The sequence below is a fragment of the Gekko japonicus genome, unplaced genomic scaffold (genome assembly GCF_001447785.1).
Source record: "Gekko japonicus isolate JY-2015 unplaced genomic scaffold, Gekko_japonicus_V1.1 scaffold3595, whole genome shotgun sequence".
In the NCBI taxonomy this organism is placed as follows: Eukaryota; Metazoa; Chordata; class Lepidosauria; order Squamata; family Gekkonidae; genus Gekko; species Gekko japonicus.
The window spans coordinates 90,604-105,876 of NW_015173792.1; the positions used below are offsets into that span (position 1 = coordinate 90,604).

Sequence of the window (15,273 nt, forward strand, 5' to 3'; positions counted from 1 at the left end):
TCTTCTTCATACCACATAGCCTCCACCATTTGAGTTCAATGTTCTTGCTTGCCAGTCACTAATCTCTGCCATCTTGGGCCTTTATAATTGGATTACCCAGGTCACATGGTAAGATAAAAAAAAGTCCTCAATCCACCATAACAAAATTGGGTTATCCATGAAGAATTAAAGGGGGGAAAGGGGAGGAACAGCAAGGAGCAAGGTGAAAGGCTTTCCACCTTCTTAGCACTCTTGGACCAGCAGGCTTTCTGTGTAGAGCTCTGGGGGAGTCAGCTCTGTGGAGCACCTTCTTTATGACACGAGGGGATTCAGTGTAGAGGTTTTATTTTGGTCTCTCTCATCCTCCCAGACCAAGAAAGGGTGAGTCAACTGTGTGAAGAGCTGGAAGAAACAGAGTTAGAGGAGTCGGAGAAACCACAGGAGGAGAAGTTGGAAGGAAAGAAAGAAAGAAAGAAAGGAGGAAAAGAAAAACAAAAAGAAGGTGAGATGGGGAGTGGAGCAAGTGCTGAAGATAAGAGGTCCAAGGAACTGGAAAAGAAGCTACAAGAAGATGCAGACCAGGAGGCAAAGACAGTCAAGCTGCTACTGCTAGGTAGGTGTGCTTCAAAGGGCTAGTTACCCTTAGGGAAATACCTTTGGCTCTTGTGATGGGGAGGGGGCTGCAAGAGGATCTCCATTCATGAACAAAATGAGTGGTAAAAGATGTCTGCACTTGCATTCATTTCTTCAGGACACACACAACCCATGAAAAATCCTGAAAAGAGATCCTAACTATTCTGTACCAACAATGGATGGGATGGGCCAGTATTTAATCTCAGTAGGGTACCAGCAGTAAAAAAGGAAAGAAAACAAAAGCCCAACAACTGTGAGGTACTTTTCAGTTCTGATTTATCCATGAAGCACATGGAATGAATGGATCTATGTATTGGTATGTTGTTTTCCAAGGTGACTGTGGTGTAGGGTCAATAGACAAGAAATGGTGGTTGATATTTCTGCCAAGCAACAGACCAGTGTAGATGTAAAAAAAAATGAAAGTAAAAAATAAGCAGATTGAGCAAGGTGGTGTTTTAATCTTACACAGGACTGAACAATAATATTTTTAAAACAACTCGCTGAGGTCTCTCTTCCTAAGTAGCACCAGATGGTTTCTCATTAGCTTGATGACTTCCTAAGTCAGCCGATTAGCAAGGACACAGGCCTTTCAGCTCATTGGGTGTAACAAAAGGTCACAAACACCCTCTTCAGCAAAGCGATCTGGGGCACCATGATTGTCAAAAAAGATTAAGCATTTCCAAGAAGGGATGATGCCTGAAGGAGAATGAAGGTGTAGGTATCCCACCTGCAAAACTCTCTCTTTACCACTAAACATTTCATTTCACAAGCAAAGGTGGTGGGTTTATTGGGTTTGTTTCTTGGACAGAAAGGCAGGACTGTATTTTGAGATGGTTTCCTGTTCTGTCACATAAGAAAATAAGTTCTATATGCCCAGAATAAGGGCCTTAAGAATCCATAAATGGATCTGTTCTTTAAGCAATAACCTGACTTTTTCTACAAACCCATAGGGAGATACAGGAGACGTTTGTATGAGTGAAGTAGTTCTTCCATATCCTTGGGCCTGTTCAAAAAGGGGAGGGTATTAACTGTGATCTTTTCTTACCCCCTTTTCTTACCCCCTTGCAGGGACTGCAAAGTATGGCAAAAACTGACCATTATTTTGCAACAAAATGTTGAAATTGATAGCCTTTTCTGTCATGACATTGATGTTGCATTGAAGGTTGTTGTCCTTGGTGGAATTTTTTTTATTGTAAATGTACTGCTTGATTCCAAGTACAGTTCTTTGTATATGAACTGGGATTAGTTGAGGGTCTGGTGTTTGTCCCCTATGGGGCCTCTATACCTGATCTTTTAATCCCTACCAACTAGAACATAAGAAGAGCACTGGAAGATGTAATGGTGAAAGGCTCTATCACATTTGTATCCCACCCTTCCTTCAGGGAGTATACATGGGTCTCACCTTCTCTGCTTTATCTTCACAACTATCCTATGAGGTAGATTAGACTGAGGATGAGTGACTTGTCCAAGGTCATCCAATAAGCTTCATAACTGAATGGGTATTTGAACCTGGGTCTCTCAAATCCTAGTCTGACACACTAACCACTACCTCACATCATTAGTGTTCTGATGTACTTTTTCTGTTTCTCCAAAGCTGGTCATGAAGCTCTGCTGCTTTTATGGCCATTAGCCTCACGTATTACAAACCAGAATATGTAGCATGGTTATCAGCATGCATTCTACTGTGTATCTAACCTCAGCACATATTAAATAATTTAGCTGATACTAAACTGTGGCCACAATTTCCTTTAACTAATCTAGAAAATGAATTAGTGAGGCAAAGTTTCCACAAAGTTTCTACAAGAAGAGGGCTAGAGCAAGGAATATTTGACACACAAGCATTCTTTGTCAAGGAAAGTGGCAGAAAGTCTTCTAACCCAGACAGAGTTCAACATTCTGATGGAGACATTCCTGTAACAGATTAGTTCAGGTGCAAGTGGGTCTCAGGTCCTGGGATGCAGAAGCTAACATTAATGCATATTACAGCCCAGTGAATGCCAAAAGATAATAACAAGTCCAGAAACCCTGTTCACCCACCCTGGCTCTGTAGAAAAAACCTAAATAAAAATACTCTTGTCATTTTACATACACTAGGAAAGGATGTTGCTACTACTTCCCTTTTTGTTCAACAGCACTAAGGTTGAAGAATTGGAAACCACAATGATTCAGAGAACTGTGAGAGGCCTTTTTCGGCATGGAGACACTTTCTTATGTCATCACTTCCTCTTACAGAATAGCTTGTTGAGATAACACTTTCCCAATGAATAGTTCAAATAGCCCATAGTGTCTCTGCAGTCATGTAGCAAGTAGCATGTATTCACCTACCTCTGTACAACATGTCAAGGGTTCGTCCAGGTGACAGCAGAGGGGTTGGGATCAGGGTGATAAAGCCCTAACTCTAAGCAGCTTCCTGTTTTGGGATAAGCAGCTTTAAGTGATGAGATGAAGAAACATACCATGGATGCTGAAGAAGACTGAAGGGGAAGAAAAGAAGAAAGCAGAGTTAAGAAAGGCTGACAGATTTGAGGAGACCAAATAGCATACCTAGAATGCAAATATCTGTCGCTTTAGTGTATAAGAATGCCCATCAGCAAAGTGTGAATCGATTTGGCAATGTTGAGCATACTGTTGTATCTAAACAGACTTTTTTTTTTAAGAAGGAAACGTTTAGTGTTGCCACAACACTATATTTGAGGGCCCATATTGGTCCCAAATTGCCTCGTCTTAGTTGGTTCTCATTAAAACTGGAAGAATTGGGTATGGTTGAATTATGCTGCAAAAGCCTTAGCAACACCCAGTCTTCATACAATGGAGAACTGACCTAGACAGTTCTTATGATGGGCTGATTTTGTTCCAGTCCTATTTTAATGTTGTATTTCAGTGGGATGGCTTTGGGAATGATTGTTGTAGATTAGTGAAACTCTCTAATTCAAATGTATAATCCATACAATTTGCTAAAAGAAACAGGGTTCTTGGATCAGCTAAATTCAAGCCCAGTAGCACTTTAGAGACCAAGAAGATTTTCAAGGTATAAGCTTTCAAGAGTCAAAACTCCCTTCATCAGACAGAACTTTGATTCTCAAAAGTGTATACCTCAAAAGCTTTGTCTCTCAACCCCCAAAATCCTTTTGGTCTCTAAGGTGCAACTGTTTGTTCTACTGCAGATAGGGTTGCCAGGTCCCGCCTGGCCCCCGGCAGGGGGTGGGGGGTAGGGTTGCCAGATTCAGGTTGGAAAACTCCTGAAAATTTGGGGATGGAGCATAGAGAGGGCAGGGACCTCAATGGGGCACAATGCCACAGAGTCCATCCCCCAAAGCATCCATTTTCTCCAGAAGGAAGTGATCTTTGAAATCTGGAGAAGAGCCATAATTCCAGGGGATCCCCAGGTCCTACCTGGAGGCTGGCATCCCTAACTGCAGACCAACACAGCTACCCTCTGAAACTATCTTCCTGGATAGATCAGTTTACCTGACAGACTACGCAAAATATGTAAATTGGCCATTCCAACAAGCTATGGAAACCATTCTAGAAGTGATTCCATGGATGCAAAAGATTATGTTGGACCTCGCCCAGTGCCATGGCCCCAGTCTTCAATGAACCCCCACCATGGCTGCTTTTAGCTTTCGGAAAAGACCACGAACAGATCTGACCATGGACTGTACTCCTGCGAGCACTAAAGCCCCATCACTCTTCATGTAATTCCTGTTTACTAAAATAAAAATGGGGGAGGTCATGGCAGTGTTCCCTCTAAGCTGTGTGTGAGAGCGGCTGTTCATTAACACAGGAAGCCCCACTCAGCAGCAATCTGGAGCCACGCAGGGTCTTGCACTGCCCATTGCCCATTTTAAGGTTACACCAGTTATATTCTGCTCAGGATGTGAACTGCCTCACTCAGTGTGTGTGTGTGTGTGTGGGAAATTAGTGGAAACATTGGTCATGAGTAATGTGTACTTTCATACTGGAGAGAAGCATGCTAAGTTTTAGAGTTTAAAAATGTACAAAATTGCAGAGTGATGCTGGGTTGTCAAAGGAGTAGACATGTTTACAATTTGTAAGGGATATAGGAAAACCCCACCCTAATTGTTTGACCAAGAAAGCAGTGAACCTGTAAAACAATTAATCAAATAAATATAAACTTTAAAAAGTAAATCAAGTGTTACAAACTGGGGGGGAGAAATGGGCCCTGAACAGTGATGGCATTTAGGCATGAGACATGATTATCTCCCTTGTTTCAAGCTAATACCTGAGGAGTAACTGTATCTCTGGTTTCTCTATGGCAGGGCTCCCCAGTGCCCATGGGTGCCATGGTGCCCACCAACACCTTTCCTGGTGTCCACCAAATGCTTTTAGACAGTGGACAGGGCCAGGTGGGGCTTTTGCCCAGCAAGGCTTCTGACTGGCCACTGGAGATTTGATTGGCTGTGCCAATTTTTAAAAACACTGGTTTGGCAGCTGTTGCCACCATAGCACAAAGATCTTCACTGTGTGACTGATGGTAAGCTGTGGCAACCATTTTGTAACTGGTTCCACCTCCTGTGGCAGTTGCACCTACTATGCTATGTCAGAATCTCAAAGGCATCCACAAGCTCAAAAAGATTGGGAACCCCTGCTATATGGTATAAAAACTTAACCAACAATGTTCTTAAACGTCACTACTTTTTGAAAGGAAGGGGGAGGATTAGACTTTCAGAGTTGGCTTTTCAAACCCTCAGTGAATTTTGTCTTCTCCCCAAGCCTGAAATGATAACTATAGGGTAGTCATGTTCCTTGTCACTACAGATGACACAACAGGCACTGTCCAGTAGGTGCTCATGACTGTCCTGCAGTCATAGTTCACTTAACACTCTTAAGTGCAACTGACTTGCTATTTTCTCTGCTTTGGGGGCAACACAAGAAGATGTAGAAATGAGGTATAAACAAAGGAAGGCCATGTGGATCTAGTTAGGCCCTTTTCCCTATTGTAAAAAACCTAACAAACAAAAACAGCAAAGTCTGGGCTCTAATAACATCATTAAATCCACATCACTGAACTCTTGTCCCCTAAGCAGCTGACACAAGACACCAGAGAAAGGATCAATGTAGGAGGAAACTTGAGGAGCTTTGGAAACAAAACACCCAAGTATTAAAACAAACTGAAGGGCAAATACAGAAGGGTTTGTTATATGGAAGAGACTGTGTGGCTGCATGCTAAGCCCAGCATGGGGAGGTACAACATACTGATCTGTCCTGTATCTAGTTCTATCCCCATGGCAACATCCTTAGTAACTGGTTTGCTTCTTTTTTTGACTGTGTGTCGTACCACCTCCCACAGCAATTCCTGTTCTTCTTTCCTGTTGTGAATAGCATAGTCCATGTTCTCTTTTGCTAGCAGCCAAGCCATATGAAGAATACGGCATTTCAAACTAATTAATGTTCTCAAAGGTGGTGGCAGCACCCACAGCAGCAGTAGTAACAGTAGTTACTTTAAAACAAAAAACAAAAAAACCCTCAACCCCCCCCCCCCCCCAATTGTCTATGCTAACATGCTATGTGTGACTTTCCTGGTTTTAGCATTAGGGGTTATATTGTTTTGCTTTTTGCTGTCACTGAGCTTCTGCCTTTTCCTCTTGGTTTAATTTTTTTTTAAAACGTTTAGAATGATATGAGCTGGCTGATGAACTTTTATCTAAGGGTGAAAGATGCATTTTAAATAGATAAATGTCCTAATGTACCACCTCAGGATGTTCCAATAGTACTGAGCATTCCAACAATAACTAAAATGTATGAACTATCATCAGTGTTGTGTCAGTATGGAGACCATGGCCCTGTTTAATAGAGAACAGGTATGTCCAGCATCTTCTAGGGGACATGGCTTCATTCTCCATTTGGGGGCAGAAAGGGTTCGACATCTGAAGGAAACAGAGGCAGTACAGTTATCAGAGTTCACATGGTAATAATTCCAGATGAGCAGTTTGTTGCAGCAAAAGGAAACAGGATTTCTGTGGCACCTTAAATAACAAGTTTTTATTTTAGCATAAACTATCATAGGCAGCATCTGACAAAGTCTAGTCGGGACTAAATGCTAGGGTTGCCAGCCTTCAGGTGGGGCCTGGGGATCTCCTGGAATTACTATTGATTTCTAGCCAACAGAGCTCAGTTCCCCTGGGGGGGGAAGCTGCTTTGGAGGATGGACTCTATAGCATTATTCATTCATTCATTCATTCATTCATTCATTCAATTTATACCCCACCTTCCCTGCCAATTTATACCCTACTGAAGTCCCTCCCTTCCCCAAACCCCACCCTTCCCTGGTTCCACCTCAAAAATCTTCAGGAATTACCCAAAGCATAGTTGGCAACCCTATGTTACTGTGTGAAGCGGCACAAGAGCACTGTTCATAATTCACACACATTTGAATATTACCCACATTCTAGGCTATCCAGAAGATGCTCAGATAGAGTCTGTACTACATTTGGGCTAAGAAGAACATGAGCCAAGCTTTCATATTTTAAAAAGGTTGTAGGCCTCATAGTTAGAAAACACAGGAAGATGTGGAACTTCCTAAGTGCTCATTAAAAAGCAATGAATCCCTCCTACTCTTTGTTCTCGGCAATAGGGGAAAAAGCATTTGGTCCAATGGCCAGGAAAGGAGTATTTGTTGTAGGGACATCTATGAAACAGTGGAGCCCGGCTTGTATTGGAGGAGCATTTGTTAGTTTGAGTGTGGGATACATCCTTGCCCCCTAATACTTGCTGTTTATATTCTGGCTTATACATAGTTTTAACAAACAGCAAATAGGTGCTTCACTTGTCCCTGTTTCAACTAGGGTTGCCAACTTCCAAGCGTGGCCTGGAGATTTCCCAGAATTGCAACTGATGTCCGGACTACAGAGATCAGTTCCCCGGGAGTAAATAGCTGGAGAGAGGACTCCTATATGGCATTATATTTCACAGAGGTCTCCTCTCCCCAAACCCCACCATCCCCAGGCTCTATCTCCAATTCTTCAAGGATTTTCCTACTCAAAGTTGGCAACCCAAGTTTCAGCACATACATGCTATGAGTCCCCAACATCTGGCCTGGTCTGGTTCATGAATGAAATGTAGCAGAATAAAGTGGAAGAGAAAAAGATAACACTTCAGGGTGCAGGCAATCGATGACATTCTTCAATGTTCTGCCATAGAAAATAACTCCATGCAAGTAAAAGCTAACAAATCAGAGAGATGTGCTTACAGTGATACTTTTCCACTTGTAAGATCTTTTCCCCCCCTTACACAGGGCACTATTAACAATGCAATGTGATCTATTACCTGTGATCTGAAGCAGTATAGGCAGTTCTGTGTAGACTGGGCCCAATATATGAGAGCAACCCTTAAGAAGAATGACATAGAGAGGAAGATAATTAAACAGCAACAATGCATATTGTCATAATAGCATGTTTTGCAGCCAGCTCAAGTAACAACAGGCTTACTATAAATAAAGTCACATAGACCTAGACAGGCCTTTATCTGAGTTGCGTTCTTACCAGTGCTTGTCTCACTGGAAGTCACTTTAGTGGTAGGGCGCAGCTTTGGAACATTTAAGCACAGATAATGACAAAGAGTACTGCTAAACATGGGCAGCTGCCCTGCTCTCTCCATTAATACAGCCTCCACCTTCACCATTGTCTGAGATTGGGCATGAAGTCACGCTTGAGCCCAAGGACAGACCCATCACTGTACTTAGGACCGAGGAAAGGACCCCCCAAGATGGAGAGTGAGAGAGGATTGCAAGGTGTTTCTGTGTCTCCTGCCCCAGACCCAAGAGAATGCTCCACACCCTTTGGACCCTCACCTTGGCTGAACTACTCTTCTATCACATAACTTCTTTCCTCCACATCTCAGCCTCTATCTTCTCATCCCATCCCTTGCTTTCAGTGGTTTGAATCTGTCCTGAAATGTCCATGGATGGAAGGATTTCCCTCTGCAGAAGCAGAACTTCCTTCCTTCCACTGCAGATACAAAACACACCTGAAATGCTGCTTTGCTCCTGGAGGATGGGGGAGCCCCAGGAATACCTAGGTGGAGTCAGAGGTCTGCAGTGGGAATTGGCAGAAATGTTTGGTGGGATCCAATCCAATATGTCTGGATTATCAAATGAAAATTTGAGTTCTGTGGATGAGATTACAACCTCTAGTTTTCAGAGGGCCCATAGTATGTGACATTACCAAAGGATATTAATTTAGCATGTCTAGTAACATTTGTAGCCCCCCAAATCTCCTGTACCTTAGTTTCAATTTCACGTAATAGTCACCAAAGAAGCTAGTTCAAAAGATAGAACAGCTGCTTGTTCAGGCAGTTAACTGCCCATGCTAATGGTTTGCCTCCTTAAGGTATTTGAAGAATTGTGCATGCACATGAAAGCTTATGCCTTGCATTTTGCTCTTAAAGGTGCCACTGGACTTGAACTTTTTCCTACTCCTTAAGCACTGTAATGCCAGAGGAGGAAGCTTATGCAAGATTACTGCTCCTCCTTCATAGGAAATTCAAAGTTTGCACTATGCACATGCGCAAGCCAGTTGCAACAACAGCTCTTTACATGAGCAAACCGGGTGATAGAATATCAAAAGTGCTGTGAACCTGATAATCAGAAAGAATTCCAGAAGCAAAATAAATACAGTTGTCTAGGGAAAATGTTCCCTATCTATTTGTTAGTAAACAGTCAGCCTTCCCCCCCCTCTCAATATTCTGGCATAAATCAATTTCTTTTTATTCCTTCCAGGTGCTGGCGAGTCAGGCAAGAGTACAATTGTCAAACAGATGAAGTGAGTACCATCTTGCAGAAAAGAGACCAGAGACCCCAGAAAAATCAGCCATGTTCTTCAGCTTTTCCCCCCTCCCTCGGTGCCTGCCCTACATCCGCCCAGTGCAGCATTTCAGTGTTGCTGGCAACAGGATGTGGACCAAGGCAAATAACTTAAACAGATTATGGAAGGTTTAAAACACAAATATAAATAGCACTTAGTTAAACCAAGCTAGGAAAACAAGGAGCACCTGCTGGCTTCCATAAACTGCTTCTGAACAGGATGAGGAACAAATTCTTTTTCCATACTACAGAGTACTGTAGGCATTGACTGAACAACAGCAATTCCCCAGCATATGACTGAAATAACTCCCAGAATAAATCTGTAAGTCTAGACTGCTGACCAAGTCCAGAATGGTATCTTTCTAAGCCGTGATGCCTTGTGAAATATGTTCACCAATGAATTGTCGAAAGCATAATAAAGATGGAGACAGTACTATTACTGTAACCTTAGTGCTGTTTTCTCTGGAATGCTTGTAACTACTGCTGGATCTTCCTATGATAATTAAATTAGATTTAAAACACCAAATGATCAGCAGAAAAATGCAAGTTCTTCAGGGGGATGGGCACATCCCATTCTATCACTAACCAGTGTTGAAATGCTGCAGCAAATACACACCAGACCTTAAGTTCTAACACATTCCCAATTGTTGAGTGACTGATCAGTTTTGATTTGAAAATCTAATCTTTTCAGTTGTGATAATTTCATAGCCCAGCAGCAGAGTGTTAGGGAGAAGCAAGCTATTTGTTGCTATGAATTCATCCCAAGGGGATAAAACAAGGTGCTGGAAAAAAATGGGGGGGAGGACATTAAAAAGAGTTATCCTGGCAAGAAAACCATTATTCAAGAAAACCAATGTAGGCTGCGGTCACACGGAGCATTAGCCATGCTGCAGAGACAAAAGATAGGCGGATTTTCCGGGTGCGATCACACCGCCACATCTGGGAAGCATAGAGCTCCCGTGGCGAACCCGAGGCTTCCCACTGAAGATGCGGGGTAAAAAACGAGTACCTCCGAGGTACTAGTTTCCGGAAAGCGCAGGGCAAGGGCGGGTGTCTGATCGCGTTTCCAGTGGTAGTTCCGGCGCCCGCCCATGTCCCCTCGCAAAAAGTTTTTTCCCCCCAAGTCTCCACGGATACGCACAAGCACCCAACAGAGCATGCGCAGACTTCAGTTTTTTAAAAAAACCACACAACCCCGTTTGCCTCGCCCTCCGCTTCTTTGCCGCGCCACAGGATTGTCCTGTGATCGGCACCTCCCACTAACCACGGGACCTCCACGGGAGGTCTGTTTGCGCAACCGCACGTTATTTTGCCCGGGGGCAAACAGCCACGCTTCCCCCCCCCCGCATTTTCCTGCCCGTGTGACCACAGCCGTAGACTAGCTGAGCAGATTTGGAGCTTTTTGAGGGATGGTCATTGTCTGTAATGGAGGAAAGGTATAATTTATTCCTAACTCCCTTTCAGCCACAACATTTTGTTCTGCTTGGCAAAGGCCATTGATAGTGATATTTCACCTAAGGCTACATGCTCCCATTTTACCACAGGATTATCCATCAAGATGGTTACTCAAAAGAAGAATGTTTGGAGTTCATATCTGTCATCTATGGCAACATACTACAGTCCATCCTGGCCATCATCAGAGCCATGATCACTTTGGGGATAGATTACGGTGATTCAAGCCGAGCGGTGAGTGTTACCAACTCCAACATGTTTTTCTTAGTCCACTGGGGTACTTACAAGTGAAGGGTAAAGCATTTGTCACTCTGAAAGTAGTTTAATTCTTCTGTAGAGACAGCAAGAAATACTTGTGGCCTGATCAAACCCTGCAAATGGTAGCTGATTTTATGCCAGCAAAGGACAAGTATCTATTAAAGTTGCCTTCTTCATATACCATATTTATGAAAAATATAAACCTCTCTCATACAGTTCGAGTGTCATTGCTACCAGAAAACCTATATGCCCAAGAAATATTTCCAGAAACTAATAGTTGTAACTGAAAGGATGGAATATCCTGGCATCCAGCTAGTGTGGTTCAGGAAAGCAGTGATTGCACGGCAATGTACTGAGAACTCTTCTTAAATCTGTAGTCTGTTTTAAAACAAAAATGGTTTCAGGGTTCCTCAAGCTGAAGCAGCTATTGTACATTGCCACCTGGTGGTTAAAGAAAGTGTTTTGCGAGCATGGAGGCACAGGAGATTACTAATTAAAAAACACAATATCAGAAGAGACCTGAAGGGACACCTAGGCCATTCACAGTTGACAGAATTAGTAGCGGGAACTTAACACCCATGTAGGAAGACAAAGTGTGGAGTTAGTGTGAAGGTGCCAAGCCACCAGCAAACTATGTTTTGGGGTGCAGATATTCCTGGAAAGATTGTAGTTGATCATGCCAAGATTCTGCAAGGATGAAAGCACACAAACATGTGTCCAGTTCAAGAGAAATGTAGAAGCATACTTATGGCAAGAATTTCTAGATTCAAACCATTCCCAACAGAGGATTATTTGTGTCTACTCTCAACATCACGGAAGATTTCACAGCTGCAATGGCAAGCCAATGGAGCTTCCCCATGTCGAGCTCAGGGCTGATTTACTGCAACTTGGTCCTATTGTCCTTTCCTCAACAACTGTTCTTGCTCTTAATTTAACACAGCATTTCCTTATAACTTTTAGATATTTGATTTTCCTTATGCGTCTTTTCTGTGTGCATTGTTTTGCTTCATTTACAGTGCAATCCTTTTCTGGGAGTAAGCCTCACTGAATAGACCTGAGTAAACCTGCTTAGGATTCCTCTGTCAGTTTGCTGGTTTCCATGACTTAAAAGCTCCCGCTCTCCAAGTCAACAAGGGCGCAATGTCCCCTCTAAGCTGAGTTAGTGTGAGCTAGCTCACAGTTTTTTAGCTTCCGGCTCACTCATTTTTGTCTTAGCTCAGGAAGGAGGGCTCCAGAGCAAACTAATTTATGCAGCAGCCAAATCGCTCACTCACAACTTTAATGCCAGTAGCACAGAAAGTAGAATTTTTGTTCACAAGACTCCACAGCTTAGAGGGAACATTGCAAGGGAGGGGGGCAGAATATGAATGCCATTTTTGGGGAAAAGACAGAACTAGTCCTGGAGGCACAGAGGTTCAGTCCTTGAACCCCATTCCTCAAGTCCCCAAGGCAACATGGCTGTCTTCCATGTTTTGTCTCTTTACAGGATGATGGACGACTGCTGTTCAACTTGGCTGACTCCATTGAAGAAGGAACCATGCCTAAAGAGCTAGTGGAATGTATAAAGAGGCTCTGGAAAGATTCAGGTGTTCAGGTGTGCTTTGACCGGGCAGCGGAGTACCAGCTCAATGACTCTGCTTCATAGTAAGTCTGCCCCCTGATACTGTATTGGGGGGGGGGGATCATCATGTGAGTTAGGGAGAGACAACAATGCAAGATTAGCCACTAGGGGTTTTGATGATGGGGTTCTAGAGAGGCCATCAGCTTACTGCTTAGCAGCACAAATTTACCTCCTCTTGGTCTTCTCCCATCTTTTGAAGCACTGCCAGCCTCTGGAATGGCACATGACTAAAGACCATTTTCTCCCACCCTACGCTCCAAGACTGTGGCCCCATTTTCAAGAAGTGTGCAAACTGCTTTTGACTGGTTGACTGGAAAAGATCCAAACTACTGGTCCTGCCCACATGGTTCAATACTGTGGGATTATACCACTGGGAAGCAGCAGCCATATGTGTGAGAAAGAGAGAGGGGATTCCCCTGACTATGCTACATATTTCATATGACATACCAAGTCAAATAGCTGACCCATCTAGCTCAGTACTGTTTACTGTAACTAGCAGTGGCTCTCCAGGGTCTTAGAGACTGGCCTTTCCCAACACCTTTAGCTGGAAATGCTAGGGCCCCAACCTGGAGCCTTCTGTAATCAAAATATGATCTGTCATTGATGCTAAATACCTTGGTTGAACTGAGTGCAAAGAAGGGGGGGATGTGTCAATAGTTCTAATATATGCATAGGCTTCAGTGCTACTCTACTAGCACTCCTGATGACTCTACCATTGCATTGTCATTCCCAACTCTCAGTACAGACAGAGATGGGGTCCAATGAAAATCAGAAGTGCACCAGACCAGCAGATTTGTAGAAGTGCAGATACAGTCCAAAACATAATTACACAATCTGTGCAGAATTATTACAAGGGCCCGCAAAGAAATACTCAAAGTCTTCCAGCTGTTGAACTCCTTTAGGTTGGGGAACATTAAAGTCTGGACATCTTTCCAGAGCAGCTTTTGAACGGGCATCTTTTCACTGTTAGCAGGAACGCCATTTTAGTCTCAGTTTTAATAGATATCTTACACACCTTTTAAATTGTTGCCACCCCCAAGTGATCATGGTGGATGGCTAGGAAGTGAACTAAACTTACCGTGTGTGTGTGCTAGAAATGCCATCTCCAAGCAAAGAAGTTCTAGTTTTCAGTGCACTAAGCAAGAGAATGTAGGGGGCAGATTAACACTTTTGAATAGGAACAGAACTGAGAATCTTATGTGAGCGAACACTTTTGAATGACTTCACATCCCAGAGAACACATTGTTCTTCAATGGTTTTAGGCTGAGAAAAAGAGCAAGGCTGATGCATCTTTTTAGATTATAACAAAGAGAGATTGCTAAATCAAAACAATATCCATAAGTAATAGCTTTTCCACTGGGACTCACAGATTCTGACTACATTTGGTACTTACTGTATAATTGGTTTTAGGGTGGCCTTTTACATATTTTAAACCCTTACCAGGTCATGCTGTTTTAATTCTTGCACTTGCATCCTTACCTCATCAAACAAATATGATATAATCTGTTCTGTATACTTCTGTGCCACAAGGTCAAACTCCAGCAACATTCCTGTGGAATAGCTGTTTTGGCCTGTTGCAACCAAACCTTCTTCTGGCATTCTAAAGATAAACATATTTATTATGGCATAAGCTTTCATAAGCCAGAAACCTTTATGTCAGAAGCTCATAGTGCACCAGTTTTTTAAGGAAATCTAAAGCCCTCGTCTTCAATGCAGATTCAACAGGGCAACTAAGCCCTAGTTGGTAGCAGCATATTGTGTGCTATACTGTCATCATGCTGACACCACACTGGTGTAATTGCTACACCATGTAGAATTAGGCAGCCATTAGAGGGCATGCCATGAGGAAAGTTACCATCCTTTCCAGCTCTTGGCATACCCCCAATTCTGGCACAATGCTATGCCACTGAAAACTCTAGCATAACTCAAAGAAATCCCATAGTGACCTAGGCAAGGGAAACACTCACCAGTACTGCTTAAAATACCAGGTTCAAGATTTTGGTATTGACTTTCAAAGCCTTAAGTGGTTTGGGACCGGAGTATCTTCAGGACCGCCTCCTCTGGTATGTCCCTGGAAGAGAGTTACACTCCACTGAGAACAATCTACTGGTGATCCCTGGCCCTAAAGACATCCGGCTGTCCTCAACCAGAGCCAGGGCCTTCATGGTGGCTCTCTCTGCCAAATACCATCATGGCTCTGCAGGACTTAATGAAGTTCCGCAGGACCTGTAAGGGCTTTGGTTGAGGACAGCAATGGTTCATCATAGCCAGCACCCTCCTCTTCTTCTCCCTCTACTTTTTTCTCCATCCTCGCTTTGGCCCTCTCCTCACCTGCCTGCAAATCAGCAACACAGTCCAGAGCAGGGTAGTGAAGAAATTGTCTGATATATGTAGTCAACCTTTATTGGTTTTCGGTTTTAACTTGTTTTTAATGGTTGTACATCGCCTAGAGCCTTACATCGTAGGGAACAGGTGATTTCTAAATCAAAGTATTATTATTATTATTATT

General features: G+C 43.1%; 1 protein-coding gene across 1 annotated transcript in view; it reads left to right on the forward strand.

The window, feature by feature from the left end:
- Positions 1–486: 486 nt before the first annotated feature.
- Positions 487–15,273, forward strand: part of GNAT2 (guanine nucleotide binding protein (G protein), alpha transducing activity polypeptide 2) — a 24,158-nt gene continuing 9,371 nt past the window's right edge. Inside the window, exons 1-4 of the mRNA XM_015423556.1 lie at positions 487–592; positions 9,350–9,392; positions 10,978–11,119; positions 12,630–12,787. Of these exons, the coding sequence (XP_015279042.1) occupies positions 487–592; positions 9,350–9,392; positions 10,978–11,119; positions 12,630–12,787 (449 nt within the window). The remainder of the gene's footprint in view (positions 593–9,349; positions 9,393–10,977; positions 11,120–12,629; positions 12,788–15,273) is intronic.